General features: G+C 40.2%; 1 protein-coding gene across 2 annotated transcripts; it reads right to left on the reverse strand.

Annotated features, from left to right (window-relative positions):
• Positions 1-295: 295 nt before the first annotated feature.
• BTBD3 (BTB domain containing 3) lies at positions 296-22,273 on the reverse strand. Of its 2 annotated transcripts, XM_075749768.1 has the most exons (5): positions 22,177-22,273; positions 9,922-10,186; positions 9,273-9,363; positions 8,671-8,789; positions 296-4,661 (listed from the first exon to the last, which is right to left on the reverse strand). In XM_075749768.1, exons 2-5 carry the CDS (start codon positions 10,062-10,064, stop codon positions 3,629-3,631), a joined length of 1,386 nt encoding a protein of 461 aa, XP_075605883.1. In that variant the 5' UTR covers positions 10,065-10,186; positions 22,177-22,273; the 3' UTR covers positions 296-3,628. The 2 variants fall into 2 exon arrangements, with proteins under 2 accessions (XP_075605883.1, XP_010300498.1); XM_010302196.2 differs by lacking the exon at positions 22,177-22,273 and having other exon boundaries at positions 9,922-10,661.
• Between the last annotated feature and the right edge of the window lie 266 nt (positions 22,274-22,539).

Consider the following 22,539-nt stretch of genomic DNA (forward strand, 5'->3'; position numbering starts at 1 on the left):
AGAAAATTAAAATATTAATGCTAGTAGACAAAGTCTTTCATAAGGCACAAAAATGAATTCATTCACTCTAGCTCATTAGCTTAATCATCATCCTTTTTACAATGTAACTGATTAACATTTTCATTGTTGTTGTTTTTTCCTTAGACTTTTACTTCTTTGGGCATCAAAAGATCTCTGAATACATAAGCTTGAGAAATATCTGTGCACAACTGCAGAAGAATAGAAATCACTAAAAGAGATAACCAAGTAAAGGCTTTCACAGCTCATGCTTCAAAGATACTGCAGGAAACAGCAATTTAAGAACCATTTTTATTTGTAAGTTTAATGCGATTATACACATTCATGAGTCCAACAAGATCTGCACTGTGACATTAAAGATACAGTACAATAACATTCAACATGAGGTACTTCATATTTATATATATCTGTCCTTTATAAATAATGCTGTAAGCTTGCTAAGGTCAAACACTGCTCCAGCACAAACGGGTGCTGGGACCTGAAGTTAGCTGAGTTTATCACAACAAATTAAAAAAGAAACCAAAACAGTTCAGTGCAATAAGTATGTAGAAATTAAAATGTTTACTTAAATACTATTTTAGATATGCAGAAAGTATATTACATTATACTTTCTTATCACTGATTCCCCTCACCAGGAAAATCAAACATACAAGTAGCAAAAGATGGCCAGGTACAGTTTAAGATAGAATCTACAAAAGGATCTCTATTGACATTATGCTTACATTCCAGGTTGATATGGCTGATGCTTACAAAATGTCGATCAATGTATTCAAGCTTGGATGCTACTGCTAAACCAACCAAATCCACATTTAGACACCTATTTAAGTGCCCTGATGCCTTAAGGTGACTGGTACTAGCCACCTTCTTATACACCAGTACTTGTTAGCATCAAGCAGTACTTGGAATCAAGTCGCGCTGTAAGCATCAAAAGGTGTTTTGGGGTGCTTATGTGTATTCATCCATATTGAAAAACTATACATGCACCAGCTCCTAAAACCTGGAATGGACTCAGAGGAATTAAGCTAGAAGTAGCTTTCATCCTACTTTGTCAAAAAGATTTCATAAAAGTAGCAAAAAAAAAATAATAATTAAATAACAGCTCACTTCTACCTATTACAGCTGCACAGTATTCTGATCTCCTAACTCCTGTTCCAGCCAGCAAATGTAGTAGACAGCTCACCTTTATTTGCAGATAAGTAAAAACCAAAAAATAAATTAAAAGCGAGAACTCAAGTAGTGTTATACCAATGCAGTACTCTCTGATTTGTCCCACCAGCTGAGGCACCTGATTTTTTTCCAAACAATTCCAAATGCAGCTTGCTACTGCAAGCAACTTGTCAATCTGATCATCACTCAGAGTAATTACATCAACCACTTGCTGTAAGAAAACTTAATCAGCTGATTAGCATCTTTTTCTGCTTTCAAATATATTTAAATAAATGGAACTGCTGCTCAGATGTTGTCTAAAAGTAGATGACCATTACCTCATCACCATCCCTTTTGCAGTCTCTTCAGCAACTCTTCCTCCAATCCATACAATTTATACACTTGTCTATTTTAGGCTGCAGATCCAAATATAATTAACTGGAGGTTTTTTAAATCTCTCTCTGGGAGTTTTCCATGGAGCATTCTGTTTAGATTTCACTAACAGTCTGGATTATGTACATCTGTTACAAAAAACCAAAACATTTTTCTATATATTTTGAGGTTATTTACATTTCAGAAAGAACGTTGCTTACACATACACACGTATTGTATGTATGTATATAAAACATTAAACACTAAGATGGGTGAAAAGCATGGATTTTGTAGGGCAGTTTTTTACCTGGCTCTCCTTTTATTACCTAGAGAGAGGATCTGGGCTTTGACCATAAAGTGTTCGATGTCTACACTCCAGTTTTCCTTACTTCAGATGGTATTTTGGACACTGTAAAGACATACCAGCACTTTATGACGGCCAGGGCCCAGGATTCCAACCGTCAAGAAACACTTAGAGTAATAGTATTAAACTGGTAAGAAATCATATGAGAAAAACATTTTTATTACAAAAGTGACAAGTGAATTTAGGATTATGCTACATTAATGTGTTGATATACCATAGTATTAATATTCAGTCTGTCTAAAGAATCATTTGGTCCTCTCATTTTGTTAAAACATACGCAACAAACAGAACCCATTTCAGAGGTGAAATAAGAATGAGATGCTTTACAATAGGCAGTCTGCCTCTGAGAAGCAAATGTCCCAATGCAATGGTGAAGGATTTTCTGATGATTAAATAGTGCCTGTATTTCTTATTTATACTTGTTTCCTTCCCTGATAAAAGGAGTCATGATCCCTACTACTTTTCCAAAACTGATACAGACCTGTAACAGGAAGTTTAGAAAAAAAATTTCAGACAAGGAAAAAGTTCTGTACCACATAATCCTCTGATTGATGTGTAACCATAAGCAGTTGCAAGAATCCAACATTAATGCATTAGAGAAGACTTCCTCCTCCTCACTGTTCTCTGATGATATACACCAAGTGTAATATGACCACAGTTGGGAATCTTCCATCTTTGTCTAAATTTTCACTGATAACATATGGTAATAAAAAGAAGAAATCTCATGTTACAGAAAAAAGTCCAAGACAGGATTGGCACATTCTTTTGTTCCTCTAAAATCCCCCTCTACCATGTTTAGGAAGAAGAAAAAACCCCACCCAAAACAAGCAAAAAATTATCCTGCATTGGATGACAGATATTAATTCCCATTTATTTAGCAAGGGTTCAAAGAAAAGCCATTTAAATAGCAAATCAACTTCAATGTAGCAAAAACTAGGTCACGGGAGTAGAGTTTCAAGAGCTGCATAAACAATTTGAACATGTGCAAGTACTTCCTTGCCTTCAAGGTGGGATTTCTAGAAAATTAATTCTGAGGGTGACCTGCCAAGCCCACATCCGCCCCCACTGTAAACATGTCCACGCACTGGACATGGTCAGCATGCTTGTGTAGCTTCCTGAAAGCTACTTGCTTCTCTCCATCTTCCCCTGCAGCCATCCCAAACAGTTGACCATGGGAGAATCTCACAGGATGCAGGTTTAAACTTAGGCTTTTTCTGCTTACAACTGAAACACTTCTTTCAGCTCCCATAATCGAAAGCAGCTTATTATTGGAATCTCTTAAGTCCAAAGAGCAGACAGAAGAGAGAGCTATAAAACAAGGCTCTTCATTTTCTACCTCTACCTTCCCAAATAATTACAACCAGAAAAAGCAGGAAATGGAAGAAAACTGATCAATGAAGACAGCGTTTAGTGAGATACAAGAGGGGGACATCCTCTGGTGATTCACAGGTGCAAAGAAAGGGTCAGCATCACCAGCAAACAGGCACCTCTCTTACAAAGCCTTTAAAACGTGCGTGTTCCTAAGAGCTTCCAGTTTAAAGTTAAATTTTACACTTAAACTTTATCACCAACGATGCTACAAGTATAGCAAGCCAGCTACTTGCCCACAGCATTTAGTTACATATTACCTGTACTGATCACACATCTGCAGATAAAAAGCTAAGCATCAGTAGACCTGAACCAGATAGGTTCTTCAGAGTAAAATGCTTTGTCTCCGCACGCTTTCATTCAAGCATAAAATATGAGTTCGGGAATTTGCCCTCCCTGTACCCCAGTGCCATTCGTACTGTCCGAGGAGCACTGAAACTGAACAGTCACCTTCCCACACTGAACTTCTGTCATTCCTTCTTGGCCAAAATAGCTGAGTTCATTACCATCCAGAATCACGCTAGCAGTGTAAAAGGTGTCAGGCTCAATCTGCACTGGATATTCAAACCACACAGGAAAAGTGTTACTAGAACCATCTGAGAAATATTTACTCAAGTTCTGGCCTAGGATAACTCCTTGTCGTTTGAGTTCAATCTTGGCGCTGTACTCTGCTGATCCACAGCTGGAGCCGTACAGCCCAAAGCCAGCAATAAACACTCTCTTATCAACAGCAAACTGGATGCTGTCACACCGGCCCCTGTAGCGCCACTGGTTGCTGCGGTAAGCGCAGGACTGGAAACGGTGGCATCGCTGAGGAACAAGACCTTTCCGGGGCTTGCTTACAAACTGTAACTCTGGCTTTTTGGCAGCTGTATACCAGAGGAAGATATCATTGGTTTCGTTGAGAGTCAGAATCCCAGACTGAGCAGCGCCATTTGCAAAGTCGTCGAGTGCCATGGTAGGGATGCGTATCAAGTACAGAGCCTTCCCGAGGACTTTGCGCTTGTTCTCTATGGTAGCCGTTAGCTCTTGTCGCTGACACTCCACTTCAGCCCAGTTCAGAGCTGCTTCGAAAACAACAATTTCTTTGGCATTCAGAGTCTCCCTTCGGAGAATGCTTTCAAGTGTCTGAAAATCAATGTCACAGAACCCTTCAGACTTCAAAGCTAGCTCAGCTTGGGCATCAATCACTTCCCAACAGCGCTGGGTCAGGTCAGGTTCCTCGAATAGGCAGCTCTGGGAAAGCAGCACACAGGCATTCTTTGCACTTAGACTGGTCTCTAGGAAGTTGACGCAGGCGCGGGCAAGATGAGGAACAATGTACTTCTTGGCAGCATAAAGAGTGGCCAGTACAGTATCCGCAGCCAAATCAATTTCATCACAATATATGTATCTGAAATAAAACACACGCATGTAAAACTGCTGCTTGATGCAAAAATGCAATTTGTCAACAACATCTGAAAACTATAAACAAAGAAGGTTTAAATGACTCCACATTAAAACTAAGTAGTGCTTTTGGGGAACATTGATTAATCCAGAAAGAAAGTAGAAACCAAATTCATCACTCCTGTAAGACCATGGAAGAGAACAGGCTTAAATTCAAGGTGAATAAAACTTCACGTTTGGGGTACCTGCTATGCAGACAATGGTTACATCATCGTCCCTCCAGCTCTGATCTCCTTCCATACATGCTTTGGCTAATGAGAGGCTATCTGCCCCAGGCAGTGGCTCCTCAAGGGCTACCTTACTCAGCTAACACATAAGTCTTGTAACACATGACAAATGATGATTTAATGAGGTGTATATACAAGTACAGGAATGGAAACAAGTTTATTGGGAATAACTAGCCAGTCTAAGAATAGAAGTACTATAAAAGTATATCAGGTGCTACCCATCTTTGTAACTACTGGGTCTGTGGGGTTGGTTTTTTTTTGGTTGTTTTTTTGGGTTTTTTTTTTTTTTTTCAGGGGGAGAGGTTAGGTTTGTTTTGGCTTTGTTTTTTTTAACAAGGTGATGAAACATCTAGGGAGAGGCACAGAATTCAATTTTCAGGTTTATTAATGCTTACAGCATCCTAGTTCCGCTACCACAGTGTTTTCTCTCAGTCTCATTGCATAAGAAAGAAAAAAGCTTTACTGCTACGCTATCGTAGTAGAAGAGATGAAGGTGAAATTCTATTTATGTGACTAAACTGCTGGGATTCATTGCTCAGAGAAATGAAGCATTGTACAGTTTGTTCTTTTTAATATCTCATGCTTCAGGGCCCCATTTGCAGCTGGTGAATCCAATGTGCTAAACCCATGCCAAATGCAATTTTACTCTTCATAGGGATAAGCAAGTCTTGATGGTTATGGTTGATAAAAGTGTCTTCCTCCAGTAAAGCTAAAGTTGTGTGCGACCCTGTATTAATTAAAATTTTCTAGTTAGCAGGTTTCCCAATAAAATGAATTTTTTGCAGAACAGTTGTGCTTATAAAGTAGAATTAGTATCTACTCTGATCTGATTATAGTTGTAAATATCTTTATTTTTATTTTTGCAGGTATAGGGTACTATCCTCCAAGCCACAATTAGAAAACATGCTCAGAGCAGGTATTGCTCAAGCAACGTAATAAAATCTAAGAGGTTACAGAGAAAAAGAATACTTACACAGACCCAAACCTTCTTTTTTTTTTTTTTAATCTTTATTACAAATAGCCCGGCTGAAACCAAGTAACAACAAAGAGCACATCTATCACTGGTTAAAGGCTTAGCTCCTTTACTGTCCAAAAAATTTCCAATGTATCAATTAATTCATTTTTATGATTCTCCTCGTTGCTCTCCAACTCTTTTCTCCCTTCTATTACTTCTCTTTGCCTCCTAGTATAGCAGAGATGACATCTGTTTTAAATTGAAATGGTACAAAAGTTGCTAGTTTAATATTCATGAAAGTGAAGAACTAATATCACTGATTTACAACAGACACAGCACAGATCAGCTGTCAGCAATATTCCACACTTGTCATTCTGCTGATGCACCTCAACTCTGGTCTGCAATTACTGATATTCCAGTTTCACCCTGTTCTTAAACAGAGGATTCTGCTAGACCACAGGGATTGATGGTTTAGTAGCACATTCATCCAGGGATAAGACGAGACCACGGTTCTAACTTGAACAGTGAAGATTCAGATAAGATATAACACGTTAAAGACAGCCAAAGCAATTTTACTGGGAGAATTAGTATCTACCAGTTGAGGTATTATTTCCTATGTTACATTTGGTAATACCTTGTCTGATGTTTGCTGTCAGAATGCCCACTATATAGTAAAAGACAAAAAATATTTGTGGTGTAAGAATTCACTATCCAGGAAAAAAAAACAAACAAAAAAACCCCCAAAAAACCAACACCAAGTCCCAAAAAACAACAAAACACAACTCAATGTATTTTCTGACAAAGATTACGATGCATTCATTCGTCCTGACTGTGGAAAGGAGCGTATGAAGGAGAAGGCTGCTTCAGGATAGGTTAAAAAGTCTTTTCCTTCTCTAGCAACAGTATCATAAGCCTTCTGCCACCCACTGCTCACAGCAGTTGCAAGCAACACTCATGGGGATGATTTCCCATGGGCAGAGGAGTGAAGGGGACTGTGGCCCTCCCCAAGCTCCACCCAGTGCAGCACATGCACTGGATCCTGTGATGAGGGGAATGCTGCACTGCTGAGCAACATCCCTTTCCCTTCCTTGCACTGTCACCGCTGCAGACAACCCTGGCGTTTGCAGACACAGGAGCACTCTGCAGGTTCAGGCACACTGCATCAGTGGGAGTTAGCACTGGCAAGGTTAGCCCAACATCCATAAAGATCACAAACCTTTTGTGGTCTTTTGGTTTCTTAAATAAAAGCTGAGAAGGTGAAGAATTCCATGTTTCTGGCCATGCTCTCAAAGATAGTCTCCGAAATTGCCATGGGCTAAATAATATGCCAAGACCTAGATGTCAGTATTGATACTCTCTTTTCTAGGTTTGCTCTCTGAACACATTTCTTAATGGTAAATTCAGAAAGCATCCAGTTTTTACATGGCAAATCATGTTTAGCCACAGTGAAACAGATTTGCTATTCAAAAAGGGAGGGGGACCAGGGGAATCCAAGTATCTTGTATTTGTGCCTTGTAAAATTCTGCATGAAAGTAAAGCACAAGTCTGAGCTCTGCAGAAAACACCCACAAAACCAGAAAGGCCCAAAGCAGGGATCCATAATGCACCTAGTTACATAATGTCACATCTTAACTCTATATTCCAGGTCTATAGAACAACTCTGTGACTACAACTTTTCCTTGCAGTTACTGATATTTGCACAGAACATTTGTGATGTTCACATTAACCTATAAAAACTCTATGCAACGAACTCTACCTGCAACTTTGAATGTTCATCTACAGTGCCACCGAAACATAAAAAATAAACTATCCTGTAATCACAAGCTAGTCAAAACAATCTATGAAATACAATAAATTGTTAGCTAGTGATTACACCGTTACGTGCAAGAAAATCTGCAGCATATTAAAAGGATCACTATCAGTACTAATGTATATTCTTTATCAGAAAGCAATGGCAGTTACTAAAGCTGAAGGGAAAAAACCCTCAAAGCCATTGCATTTCTGTGATAGGGTATTTCTCTTTAATAATCAGAGTTTATAGATACATTCAAGGACAATTCAGCAGGGAAGCTGCTTCATTATGCTCATTTAGGAAAAGATAGCATTTCTTATGCAGTTTGCAAGAAGAAAAACAATCATCATGTAAACTGACTGGTTTCCCCCTGTTAGAATAAAAACCCCTATTCATGTAAACAGCCTTTTTATCACTTTTCAAGTGCATCAATATGATAGATGAGGAGAAATTTAATTTTCAGAAGCTACATTCAATAACTTAGGGTCATTTTTCTAAGACAAGACCTGCATACAGCAAGTTTACAAAAAAGCTGGAATTATGTCAATATACAAACCAAGCCATTCTGGGGCTTGGGGTTTTTTGTGTGTGTTTCTAACTTTTCACTATGCTTGCAAAGTAGAACAGGTTTGGGGTTTTTTTTGAAACAGCTGAAAAATTCTTTTTACTAACTGCATTCCTTTGTGTAACATGTAGTGACAAATCAGATCAATAGGCATTACAGTATACAATGTGCCCTAAGATCCCCTGTCAAAGTCATTATTTATAACTGACTACATTAGTCTAATATATGCATGCCTGGAACTAAAGGGGGAGAGCAAAACGAGGTAAAAGTTTAAAATACCCAAGACACAGAAAGGGGAATGTTTTAAGCAATTGCTTTCTTTCTGTTTGTATGCAAGCTTAACACTTTAACCATGACATTACCAATGTATGTATACATAATAAAGGAAAACATATCCAGCAGATGAATGATGCTTACTTCAGCATTGCGAGAAAAGCAGCAGGCTCAACATCTGGTATACGGATTTCATCTTTGTCCTCAGCAAGCTCTCCGTAAAACATCGCATGGAATACAGAGCTCCCAACAGCCAGGACATACTGTTGAGAAAGGGAAATCTTATTTCATGCTTTAAACTGAAAGCACTGCCAACAAAAACAATGTGGGAGAGCCACTGAGCATGCTGGGCTTTGCTGACACACCGGTAAGAAATGAAGTCAAAGTTAAGAACAGAATTACACATTTTACCTGCATTTTACTCGCATGGGCATATATGCATTAGCTACTGGAAAACGCTCATATCCACTACAGAAGTTAACTATTTCTAGAAAATCTCAAGAGTAATATTAATCAGCAGCACAAGCAGTATTCCTAACTTTACAATGACTGCCTTAGCACAAGCATACTGTTTAACCAAAACCAAAGAAACACAAGGGACAGACTAGTCCACCACATGTAGCCTTTTAAAACACAGAATTATGCCTGTCCCAGAAGAGCCGAGTCTCCCACGCTATGTCCAGGCATAACCGTGGGAGATCTCTCTGGCTATCCCCGCCCGAGCTGATAATGCAGCTGTTGCTTACTTTGTGTCCTGGCAGCCTCTGGGTCCCACCTGGTGGCCCGACCACAAAATGAACATCTGCCATCAAGTCATTGTTGAACATCACTGCATTTCTACAAACAGAGGCAGCGTGTTAATTTATGGCATCCAGTAACACTGAGCTTGCCCCAGACCCAAGAAATTAAATTTCTTAACAACTTGAAATTGCATGTTAGTAAAGAAAAGCAGGTCACACTTTGTTTTAAGCTACTTTACACATCATCACACAAATACACCAAAGAAAACAGTATGAAGAGATGGGTGTGCAATAAAAAACAAAACAAAAAACCTAGAAAAAACTTATGAGAACTTTTCAAAAAGTGGAAATCAAAGTCAAGCACATGTATCACTGAAAATTCCCACTAAGGTCTAAAAGAAAATCTTTATGGGTACACTGCAGCTTCCAGCAACATTTTTTTTATTCAAGACCAACAGCTGCACTGTCTGGAAAAGAGATATTAAAATATTTTCCATTACCAAAATACTTGTTTCACACACACAAAGGAAAAAACAGAGAGCGAGAACACTACATTTACTTCAGCAAATAAATGAATAACTAAACACATGCATTACAAACATTTTGCTACTTTTCACTCCATTCAAACAGCAAAAATTAACTGCCCTGAACTTACCTCTCTCTGATGGTCGGATAAAGTCCTTGCCAATTAGGGGCCGGAATAGTGTTGTTGTTATTGAGATTTTGCTGGTGGTACTGCTGGACAGCAGTTGTATTAGTGTTGGCTGGTTTCTTTCGGGGAAAAATATCAGCAGCCATCTTCTTCTTCTTTTTGGTCTTCAAGGTAATGATTTCATAGCAAACTGGAGGCAATTTGCTGCTGCTACTGCTGCTGCTATTTCCCTTCTTAGAGCTCTTCTTGGACCTGTTCTTGACCGTCTCTGGAAGCATCAAGAAGAAGGTGAGACATTTCATGTTCTTTTCTTTCTCATCTACCATGAGTATACTCGTCTGTAAAGCTGGATAGCCTAACTAGCCAGGAGCATTAAGAAATGCACGTGGAAGCTGTTAAACAGAGAGCAGCAGAGCTGAGAGTTTGCTTCTTTTCCAGCAAGACAAGGTGACCTTTCCAGTGCACCGAGTAAGAAACTGGCTTTAAGTTTGATCCAGTACTTGAATCATTAAATACATCCCCATCATTCCTGCCAGTTTTATTTCTTTCCAGATCTCCTGATCAGAAATCGCCTGAAAGCGCTACACTCTGCCAGGAGGGTACGTGCGTGACCGTAGCATCGGCTTTCTGAAGGGGGCTAGCAAGACGCGCGGTAGCACTGCTAGTCTGCTCAGCGAGCTGAACTTGTGCGTTGAAGAGATCGGAACAGAGTAGGTATTGCAGCCCTGCAGATGGAGTCAGACAGCGTTCGGAGCCAATAGCTGAAGTCACCGATAACGATTGGACCCAGCCGCACAGTGACACCTATTGTAACGTACGCTGCTCTGACATTAAAGCGACAGCAGTTGCACTACTACTTAATATGTAGTGCTAAGTAGTAAAGTAATAAATGGCATGCATGGTTGCATAAGCGCACGACTGGCCAGAAGCATGTGTGTTTTAGCTCTCCTTGATGCTGCGTGAATTTTCACAGGGGAAGCAATAAAAAGTTGAAATCAGTTAGAAAGACATATTTGAGTCTAAGTATTTCCATGGGAGCTATTTCCACATGCAGTCAGAAATAGCATGACTTCATATGTCTCTAGTATTCCCACAAATCCCTACCATAACAGTTGTACAGCAAAAACACGCCATAGCTATCAGAACCAAAGTAAAGCAACCAACCAGCAGCATCAAAGACAGACATGCAGTTAAACAATCCCTTTCAGTGCTGCTTCTACTCCAGTGTAACATGAATAGAGATGAGGTCACAGCTTTAGCTTTAACTCCTTATGTTTCCAGATAACGTAATAGCCTTTGACAGGGGTCCCACATCACTAAGCAGTGCTAATTAAGCCAGCTTACACCAGACATGGCTGCACCACATCGGAAGAAAACTTCTAGATGTGCAGATTAAAGCAAGCCAGAGGGAATATATTTAATCAATATTTCAAAGCATTAAAATAAGAAGTCCGAATGATTCAGAGAGTCTCAGGCAGAAATCACTCCTCGAGATGCAAACACACTCCGATTTTATTCACAAATACTTTCTGAAAATAAACAGGATAAGCTATGCCAACCAAATAATTTAAATAGGAAAGATGACTAATTTTCAGTCATTAGTTTACTTAGATCTTAAATTTAAATCACATTTCCTTAATAATAGGGCATGTGTATTAGAAACAAAACAACGCATAAAACAACCAAGCAAGCATAGCCACTGAAAAACAAAAGCAGGGAAATAAAAAATATTATATATTAGGTGTCAACATTTCAAACCTTTAAAATATTGGGAGGATAATTACAATATGATCTCATAATTATTTTTAAGTTTTAAAGAAAAAAATCCTCTTTGCTTTCAAAGCAAATTTAGCCGCTTTTAGCCTTAATTAATTTTGCTGGACAAGAGCACAACAGTGAAATTAAAGTGATCAAAGGCTGGTGCAGATATGGCTGATCTTGCTCAAGTCTCTGACAGAAAACTGCACTGACTTAAACCAAAGCACAGAAATGTTACTCAGGCTATTTACTGAAACACAGTCACAATTGCTTGAATCACAGCTACGGCTTTGTAACATGCAATCTCAGAATGTCTTTAAACCTGAAACTGTGCAGGTATTTCAAAGATTATCAGGTCTCCTTGGGAGATGCTCCATATTAAGCACTAACTAAACACCGTGGCAGTTGGCCATCTAGAGACTTTGCTGCAGTGTTTTGAGATGACACCATTTCCAGACACACATCTGTCCCCTCTGTCTGAAGCCACTGCTCAGGAAAGGGGGAAACAGAAGAATACACGTCCACGCCTCAGCTGCTACATTTCACAACCCAGAGTCTTAGTGCAAAATCACTCTCACCAGTAATTTAAAAGAAGATGGTAGATTATGCCTTATGTGGCTGAAAATCAGGTATGTTCCTAACTAAATGAAGAGGCAGGTTATACAATTTCCAAACAAATATTTTCTATCAAGTTATTCTTTTTCTTCCCCTCCCTCGTTTTCCTTTTTTATCTGCAACAGATTGATTTGGAAGGGAAACTAACAACCTAAGCCATATTGAACTGTAGAGAGGTAAAAGAAGGGGTAAAGGAGAAGAAACTTGCCCCACAAATGCAATGTTTACAACTGCTCACAGCTGACAGTTTATAACAGGGACACAGCAGGTATTCTCACCACAACATTTGAGTTTGTTGAGTTTGTGTAAGTTTTTCCCCCCCGCTTATGTAACTTTCCAGCCCTTCTAGTTATAGGAATAACCATTTTGCCACTGTACAGGAAAGACGTTTCAGAGGGAAGATGTTTAAAAAACCCTTAGCAATAACAGAAAAGCCACGCACTCTTCAGAAAACGTGGTACTCGGTATTGCAGTTGGCAGAAGGTGAAAGACAGCAGGGCTTAAGAGATTCATATGGGAGATTTGATTTTCATTCCATAAATCCATTTTATAGGCTACCAAAGTATATAAAAAAAATCAGGGTCCTCATTTTTTCAAATCATCTGACCAATACAAATCCAAAGACTATACACACACCGGCTAAGCTCACTGGGAGGCTGCAGAAGAGAGAGAATGACAGATGGACTGACCATTCAAACTCAGTCTGGGAAAGACAGATCATAAACGTGAACCAGTAGGAGTCCACCATATCTTTGACTTCTGTAAAACACAATGCATGTATAGCATGTTGTACTTCCCTGGGGAAGGAAGAGAAGGAGAAACTGCACCTGAATTATATTCTGCCTGAATCCAGAATTCAGACAGACCCCTAGCAGACAAGATGACAGGATAAAAATCCACCCCGGTAAATAAAAAGTGTAATTGCCATCTCTGTCTGTTCTTAAGCCACCCACCAAAATCTGGTCTGCTATAACTGGAAAATAGTGCTGATTCCACAAGAGACTCCAAAAGCTCCTACGAAAAACTACAAACCTGTTACAAGCTTTATGCCACTTCCCACTGCACTACTTCAGCTCAGAAATTAAGTCTCCTAGACCAATCATTAGATACATGTGAAATGGGGAAAAAAAAACCCAACAAAAAACCCCCAAACCCAAAGAGTTGCACTCACTATTCTTTCCATTTTGGCAGAAACTTCCATCTATTTTCCTACAACATAGTTTAGCAGTCAGTAAAAGCAACCTATGAACCCTGTTGAAAGACTAGTCAAAATCCCAAGTTCAAATCAGTCTGCCTCCAGCAAGAGGATCAAGGAAATTGACCTTCTTTCACCCAAAGATCTATCAATTTCTGAAAGCTTATTACAATGTGTTCCTAATCTTCTTCAGCAATTCTCATCTTTCTTCATTAATTATACATTAACAGAACCAAACTTGATAAATACAACTCAGATCAAGTGAAATATACTTCTTCAAAGACACATAAATCTTTATTTTATAAGCAAAGTAAGTTAAAATATTTCTAGTTTGACTAAAGTGTATAGGAAAATCCATGCTTAAATCTTAACACTGGCCTAATGAAAATCCAAAATGCTTACGACTTCACCTCTAGCAAAGCACTATATTCCAAGGCTGAGATACCACACATCAAGTTACATGCCCCTTTTCAAATTATTAGGAGCAATTTACAAGCCTTCGGAAATCAGCTCCTGACTAAATATTGTGAACAACTGAAGCATCAATTTTGCTGTTCATGTCCAAATGCGTGCAATATACCTGCAATCTCAGTTTCATGGGAGTCATATTATAGCCCAACTCTTGGTACAACTTTTAATAGTACGGTACTAGTATAATTATGCCTTTCTAAAGGTAACTTCTGATTGAGAAACAGTTTAATAGGTAAAGCAAAAACTTTTTTTTTCCCCTTCTTTTAATAAGTTGTGGTTTTCTATAGCTCTCATTTACAGGTCCAGTTCATGTTACTGCAGGAAGAACAGACAATTCTATAAAAAAAACAAGCTTTCATCAAAATTCCCAATTGTCTGTTACAACCAGATCATGAATAGAGGAATAAATTCCAAGTAGGCAATGAGAAAATGCATATACTACTTTTTTGTAAAGTTGCCAGGTATCTCCCTTGGCAGTTATTACGCCTATGCATTATTAATATTCTTTGTTTAAATTCTGGATTTCCCCATACAGGGAAATAAATTTCAGATGATGCATCCCAATTAACCAAAATAAACACACAATGTTACTGTTCAACAAATCTACCTGTCCACTGCTAATTTCCACTGAATTTGACTTTAAGCACTCCTTTAGAAATGGAATGTACAAGTTCAAAAACAAACCCAAAAAACTCAACAAACCGCACAGCTGAGGAGCCCAGTTCTGTTTACCTATGAATTATTTAGTCACCTGGAAGAATCCTCCCCACCCTTCTGTTTGCAAAAACACTCATTTGGAAAGGGGACTGATAGCTCTGCTCTTGATTTCCTGAAGTAAAAAAATGCATTGCAGTTGACAAAAACCTTCCAACCTCCTCTTTCACAAGTTTCTGATTGGCAGCACTGAAAGTAACCAAGATTGCATTCACTTCTGTCTGTTGCATGGAAAAACTGGCCCTGAAGTCTTACTCCTTAAGGTCTTCTATGGAAAAAAAAAAAAAAAAAAAAGATGACTAAAAGCAAGGAGAAAGATAGGTAAAACCATAAAGACTCTCCAAGATGCCAGAATACAGGGTAAAAAATAGAGAGTGTTTCTTTCCCAGAATTGCCAAGAGCTGGGAAAGAGTAGAATAGCATCAGAGTAGAACTGCATCTTGAACCAACACTAGAAGCTTTAAACCAAAGTCCAAAATAACTGAATTGTATTTTGCTATAGCTCTTAGGCTATACTAAGCTATACTTGCTATACAAGCGAAATACTTGTTGGCAAATATTCTTCTTAACTCTGCTTAGCATTTAAAGTACGAGGATTTAAATATTTTGCATAATATTATCCACTAAGATAGTGTCTACATTTTTTTACTAAATGCCCTTAATCCTTTAAAGAAAACAAAAGCAGAAAGCCCTGAGCAGCCCAGTCAACAGGTAAATACAAACTTACATAAAATAGAAGCTTGAAGAATGAGCATTCAGATGTCTTTTCCATTCTTGTATTACTTGCTAGCATATAGGCTATGTGACACTTCTTATTGGTCTCCGTACCAGAACGGCCTAAATTTTTTTTATTTGTCCTTTTTGTATCTGCAATCATTTCCATTGCTCCCTTTTGATTTTTGCAGCAATATCCTTTTTGAGACAGAGTAATCAAAACATTATATTTAATAATATTTAGCCCTACGTTCACTCGCGAATAAACGTCCACTTTCCTTCTGTGTGGATTTCTATTGGCTCACCATGAACCTGTTCCTACACCAAGTGCAACATCTTCCACTGTCTTTTTTTTTCCTGTTACTTTCTTGTTTAGCTGCTTAAAGTTTGCAATTTAACCTCAGTGAGAGGTTCAATAACTTTATATTTATACCCCAAACACAACATAACATGAAAGACTTCTGTACATTGTTGGGTTTTGCTTTTAACGTTAAAGGTTTTGTTCCCAGCTGACTCAAAATAAATACAGCTAGTGTATTAAAGTGAGAAAGAAAAAAATGTTTAAAATTCTCTTGTATTTTCATTATGATTTCAAGACCATGCTTGCTGCATGAATGACAGTCCATATAAACCACAACTGTGTAAAGAAAGGCTTATGTTTAAACACCCTACAGTGAACAACATATTTGATCCCGTTACAGTGAATTATCACACAAACATTCTCTTCTGAGCATACGGAAAGAAATAATGTGAAATGCTTCATTACAACACCTAATACTTGCAGATGGGGTGCTTAGGGACATGGTTTAGTGGTGGACTGAGCAATGCTACGCTAACGTTGAATTTGATGATCTTAAAGTTCTTTTCCAACCTAACAATTCTACGAAATATATGATTTTACCAGCCTGCTGAGACATATTCCCCAACGTCATAGCTTGGGAACTGCAGGTGGAAAATATTCCAGAGGAGAATTTTCAATTTATGCTATAAACATTAATTTGCTTCTTGATAGTTCAAAGTAAAAACAAGAATTAGAAATTAACTCAGAGATGAGAAAACCTGCAACTACAAAATGAGAAATTAAATTCAAGATTACAAGTGATAAACTGTTTTTCTACCAATTTAAAAGTGACAAATTACGCATTTCCTCCCCATCACTACTACTCTAGCTTGTCCATTTAATTTCACGTTGAATTTTGCTGTTGACAATCTGTAGGGTCAAAAAATAAGTTCTTTCTTAGTGGCTGCCATATTATTTCTAAACATGATATTGCAAACCTGAAAGCATTCAACCCTTTTTCCAAGACAGAGGTCAACTTTAATTCTACTCTGCCTCTTACCAAAACTGACTTACAAAGGAAAGATCAGATAGCTCAGGAAATTGGTAATGAGATACAGTGGTTTTCGTCTCTAGGTCACTAATTCTAAATTGACCGAGGTCAACAGTAATCAAAAGTCATTAGCATTTAATGATCGTTCAGTGCCCTGTGAGAAAGAAGCTAGTGATCTTAGTGCACTTCAGAAAAACCACCACTACAATTAGTACTCACATGCTGACTATTTCAAGGGAGCAATCAGGATCAGATGACTACAGACAGAACTTCCTATCTTACAGACAGATCTTGCCGATGTAGACAAACCTTTATACTAATTTTAACTTGGCTCAGAAACTATTCTTTCTAAACTGAATAGTTAAATTAATATAGATAAAAGGCAGGTTGGAAAGTGACTGATCCTACTCCTTTACATCAGCAGTTCCCAAATGTCTTTGTCTCTCTACACACAGTAAGTCTGCAAAATGCAAATGCTAACTCAGATAATGAGAAGACACCTCCTCAGCAAGCCCTTGCTTGTGAGAGCCGATGGCACTAGAGGGCTAACTACCCCATGAGTAACCACAGAGGGACTGCATTACAGTTGATTATGTTGGCATATAATTCAAGGACTACATTTTTCATGTGCAGATAATCTACATTTACCACGTCAAACCATAGTGTTGAAGTACCCTGGGGGACAAAAGAGGGGGAGAGGATATTACTATGACCTATACCATACTTGTTCTGTGGCCTGCAAACTTCAGTCTCCTGGGACTGCCATGCTGCCAGCACCTTCCAAAAAGGTTAAGAAAAACAGAGGGGATTTTTGGAAAGCTTGGTTAGATGCTGTAATATAAGCGTCATTCTGTCATGGGAAAAATACATCATGCCAATCCGTAGTTTTGCATCTAGTGAAGTTTAGGGGACACGCGGCTTAAAAATCCAAAGCAGATCAGCACCTCGGCACACTTGTGTTCACAGCAGAACAACATACCTGGAACCATTCTGTATTTTAAATGGGGAAAAAACTGGTAGAGCTTCTTTTTTCTACTGCATTTTAAATGACAAAAGAGGAAGGTTACCTCAGCTAGTGAAAGAGGAACAGCTCAGTCCATTGGCAAACCAAGCATTTCATAAGAAATGCACTCTCAAACAAGGTGGCTCTCACTTCTCAAAAGTGAGAATCAAAACCCATGAGTAACAACTCTCACAATGTTTTTACAATTGTTTAATAACCCCAGTTTTTAGATATGAGAGACTGATCGTTGCTAACCTGCGCTGCATCCAAATAGTTCAAGGAATGGAACCAAATGTTACAGTCATGAAATGGCACTGTACTGGCTTAATCTTCCTTTGCCACACATTAGAAGCTGTGGATCTTGTTACTTGCCCTTAACTTTGTTTCCAGACTCTCTCAGCACAGGCAGCCTGTTTTTATGGCTGTTCCGCAGGGGGCTCAAGATGTTGCCAAATTTTTATCTTATCAACTGTTTTAGAAAATCAGATTTACTTTCCTTTGCTGCAAATATTTCAGTCACACTTGCCTATCAGATTAGTTATGCTTTAGTATTTCGATTAATTTCTCCTCCTCTTTACAAGTGAACAGCAGGTCCTTCGCAGTAATGAATTTAAGACAAATATATACATATTCCAATTCTGGTTTCAGAATATACTTTCATGCCTTAAAACGTATTTGTCTAGCAAAATTACAATATCACAAATGCCTGTTCTCCATCACAGTTATTCTGTTTCAGAGACCTTAGGACATATCAGAACTTTAGTAGAGAAAAAGAAAAAAAAAAAAAATCAAGGAAGGAACAAGTAGTCAAACATGAGAGCATAATTAAGCGACTGTGCAAGATAAACATATATACACATTAGTTTTATGGATAATAAAAGTTTTACATAGTATGAAAACTTTTACTTTTTCTTGGTATACATGGAGTAGTATCACCTTGGTCTGACAGAAGAGTATTACCAAAGACAAAAATCAAATAGAACTAAAAGAAATCGAATGCACCTAGGTGCACTTTGTACAAGCCTAAGTGGATTATATTATCCTGTATCACACAGCATTCCTTTGAGCTATGTGCCTACACTGAAATTGAGCAAGCTAACAGGTCAGAAATTTCTTTTATCTCCAAGTTGAACTGCATGCTGAGGACTCCAAAGGAAGGTACAATATTGCAACACAGTGTAAGCTACTGCATACATTTCTGTTGTAAGTAACACACAGCCAGCTTCAGCTCCTTCCCAGTGTTAAAGAGCTTGCACTTTCCTCCCTCCAAGTGGGAAAGGTGACACACAGTTAAATAGCATGTGGCATAGTACGGATTAGATTTTAAAGGGACTTTGTTCCATCAACTATTGCAAGCCTACATATAAAAATCTCACACCTATCGGGCACCAGCAAACATGCTACCTGTCTGAAGAGTTGCTTTCTTTCATGTTCTCAGCGAACCCTTGCAACCAAGCGCACTTTGAGCCAATGGGGAGGCAGCAAAGCTGTAATTCCAGAGAATGTATTTCTTGAAGAAAATTACTCCTTTAAACTGTTTTGGATGTGAAGAGGAGAAACTGAAGCTAGGGTGGACAGAGAGTAACCTGGCACATAAATGTCCCGTCACAGGAGGATGTTATCACCAAGTCATTCAGCCCTGTACTGAAGTGGTGCATGATCATCTGGTGAAATATCTACTCGGGTAATTGGGTAACCTCAGGATATAGGTAAGGGCTGGACAAGGTGATGTCTCAAGATGCCTTCCAAATCTGTTTTCTGCGATTCTGCACCCTACATACACAGGACTGCCAGTAAGACATTCACAGATCGCTAGTGTTTTAAAATGCAAACACTTTCCAGGTGTTGGACTTGCTTCTTTTTCTTTTACTCTAGGTTGTTAAGTAACAGGCAAGCTAGGCCTGGAAAATGGGAAGTTTGCAAATTTGAATGAAGTGACCTTTTATGTAAGCTTTATCCCTCTCCATTTTCTGATATACATACATATAATGTGGTTTTGTATATAAGGCAAGAGATTGGAATTCAACTTTATGGCAGAAAACAGAAGACAACTTCTACCACACAAAGCTGTTAATCTTCTCCTTCCAAGATTCCCATCTCTTACTTCCTTGTTTTGTCTTATCTATCAGCTCTTTGAGATAGAAACCATTGCTTATCACTTATTTATATAGTACTTCACAAAACAGGGCTTCCATGCCAGCTCAGGTATCTGAACATTCGCTTCTATAAAATAAAACAATAACCTGTAATGTTTGAGGAGTTAGTAGAGAGAGAATTACAGGAGAACTATCCTGAATTATCGGAGAAAGCTAACACTGGGCATGAATGACACTTTCTTAGTGTCACTTTCACACAACAGATGAAGATGTAAATTTCTTCTGACAACATAACACACAGCCCATCATCATCAGACCTCTGTTTTAATTGAGCCTATCCTAGCACTGATGCTTTCAGCATAAGCATAACAACTGTTTGGTAACTTTAAAAAAAATATTTGCTCACAAGCTCTAACAAGCAAGTGTCCAAATAATAAAAATTACTGTTGCTACCTGCATCTTTTTTCTCAGCCTGAAAGAGCGAGCTAAAGGAATTCCATATTGCTTCTGAAAGGTGTTTCCTCCAGGGCAGCGCCAAGGATCACAGGAGGGGAAACCCAAGGAAAGTTATTGTGCAGTTAGCTGCAGTGTACTTACTGTGGGGGATTTTTTTTGAAAAAAAGAGAAAAAGAAAAAAAAGTACTGCACTCTACATTCAAGTTAGGCAATCCTGCAGAACTTATTTCAAATGAATAAGGCCCTAAGAGATCTGATTTGCAAAGTTAAATTACCCAATGAAGCCAAGATATTATGTGCTATGACATGCCGCACCTACTTTCTGTAGGAAATGGTGAGACCAGTTATTTCCCACCAAAATAAAGCTATTTTAAGCCTGACTCTAGCATAACAGTTAAAGCAGCATCAAATACAGTATTTTATACCTATAATGCAACATCACCTCTCTGTACAAAAAAACAAACAAAAAGCCCAGGACAGAGATTAAAGTCTGACATACAGATTACATTCCAAAAACAACATATAATGAAGAGTAACAACAATGCAGAAAATCTGCACCAGCACCCTTTGGATAAGACACAGTCAGCCTTTGTTGTTTTAATAAGGTTTGTTAAATAATCGTCATTTTAGGAACACTTAAGTATCATAACTTCAATTCAAACTTTTTCTTACTTCAAGTGAGAACAACTCATTACTCCCTCCTATTTTTAAATGCACCCCCACTCAGGAAACACTATGGGCAAATTAATTTATAAACTTAACCCAAAGGTTGACACAGCTGAACTTTCTTGAAACAAAACAAAGGGGAAAATAGTAAACTGGAAAGGTCTGGGCCCTTAACTGAAACTACTCAGTCTTCAGACATACACGTACATCATGAAGTATGGCAAACGTGGGGAAAAGGAGGTGGTGTTTATATCTAGTCGGGTGCAATTATTAATTGTTCCTCTAGGAAACTTATTGGATGCTTAAAATACTTCTTCTTTAAAAGAAGCATTACTTAAGCAGAAACCCCCTCCAAACCCCCACTTTTAGGTTTACATAACTGAGTTTTTCCAAGTGGAAGTGCGAAACTACAGACAGGCCCCTGGCAGAGCCCTCTGCCCCGGCGGTCGGGCACGCTGGCACAGCCAGGGCCCAAGCTCGGTGCTCCTCACGCCTCCCGTTTGATCCCAAACCACCCGACTCTCGGGGCGGTTTATCACCGCCGGTTCACTCCCGGTACCACGACGAAGCCAATCCGCTTCAGCACAAAAGGCAGCTGCATACACTCAGAAACAACAACAAAAAAAAAACCCAAAACCAAAAAAACCCAAAACAACAACAAAAAAAAGTGAGACTGAAACCTCTCGAAACGGCTGCAGACACAAATAATGACTGTGATCGGGCAAAGAACGTTTTCCAAGGGGCTCTTTGTGCCGGGTGAGCCGACCGCTTCAGCGCCGACCCAGCAGCACCAGGCCGGGGGCTCGGGGAACTGCTCCCCACACAAACTCTCCCGGCTCTCTCTTCCCAAGTTTCGCGGCGATGCCGGTGCTCAGGTGCGGCCGCTCCGCCCCGTACCTCACGGAGGCGCCCCCGCAGGGCGGCTGGGGACCCACGGCCGCCTGCCTGCCTGCCTGCCCCGGAGCCCCCGCCGCCACCACAGCTCGGCCCGTCCGCCACAGGGAACGGGCGCCACCGCCCTGACGCGCCCCTTCACCCGGCGCCGCGGCTGGCGGCAGCTCCCTCATCCGCCGCAGGACGCCCCCGGCCCCGCGACACCCGGGGCCCAGCGGGGCCGCCCCGGCCCCCTCACCGCTCCCCGCGCCGCCGCCGCTCCCCACCTCTCGCCCTAAGCGCGGCGCGAGCGCCCGGTAACGGCCGTAACGGTCGCCTCGCGCACCCCCCCTCCCTTGCACTGACCTGAGGGCGCCCCCGCTCCCGGGGCGGCGCGGCGCGGCCCCTCACAGCGGCACGCGCAGCCCCGCCTCGAGGACGCTCCCCCTCGCCCCGCGCGCACGCGCACGCCGCTGCATGAGCCGCCCCCCCCCCCCCCCCCCGGTCAGCGCTCAGCCCGGGCGGGCGCAGCGTGGCGGTGGGGACACGCGTGGGCTCAGCACAGGGCGCCGCGGTCTCACGGCGGGGCGGGCCGGGGGCCTGCAGCAAGGCCGCACTTGCGGCAGCGGGCTCGGGCTCCTCCCCAGCGCCGCATTCCCGCCTGCCGTGGGGCCATCGCGCGTGGGGGCGCTGGCAGGACCCCCCCCCCCCCCCCGCCAGCCACCTTTC

Source organism: Balearica regulorum, chromosome 3 (genome assembly GCF_011004875.1).
Source record: "Balearica regulorum gibbericeps isolate bBalReg1 chromosome 3, bBalReg1.pri, whole genome shotgun sequence".
NCBI lineage: Eukaryota > Metazoa > Chordata > Aves > Gruiformes > Gruidae > Balearica > Balearica regulorum.

Coding starts and splice junctions, on each gene's coding strand:
- BTBD3 (XM_010302196.2), bottom strand. CDS start 10,244: ATGGTAGATGAGAAAGAAAAGAACATGAAATGTCTCACCTTCTTCTTG. Junction 9,364..9,921: donor TATCCGACCATCAGAGAGAG/GTAAGTTCAGGG, acceptor CTCTGTTTGTAG/AAATGCAGTGATGTTCAACA. Junction 8,790..9,272: donor AGAGGCTGCCAGGACACAAA/GTAAGCAACAGC, acceptor CTTTCTCAACAG/TATGTCCTGGCTGTTGGGAG.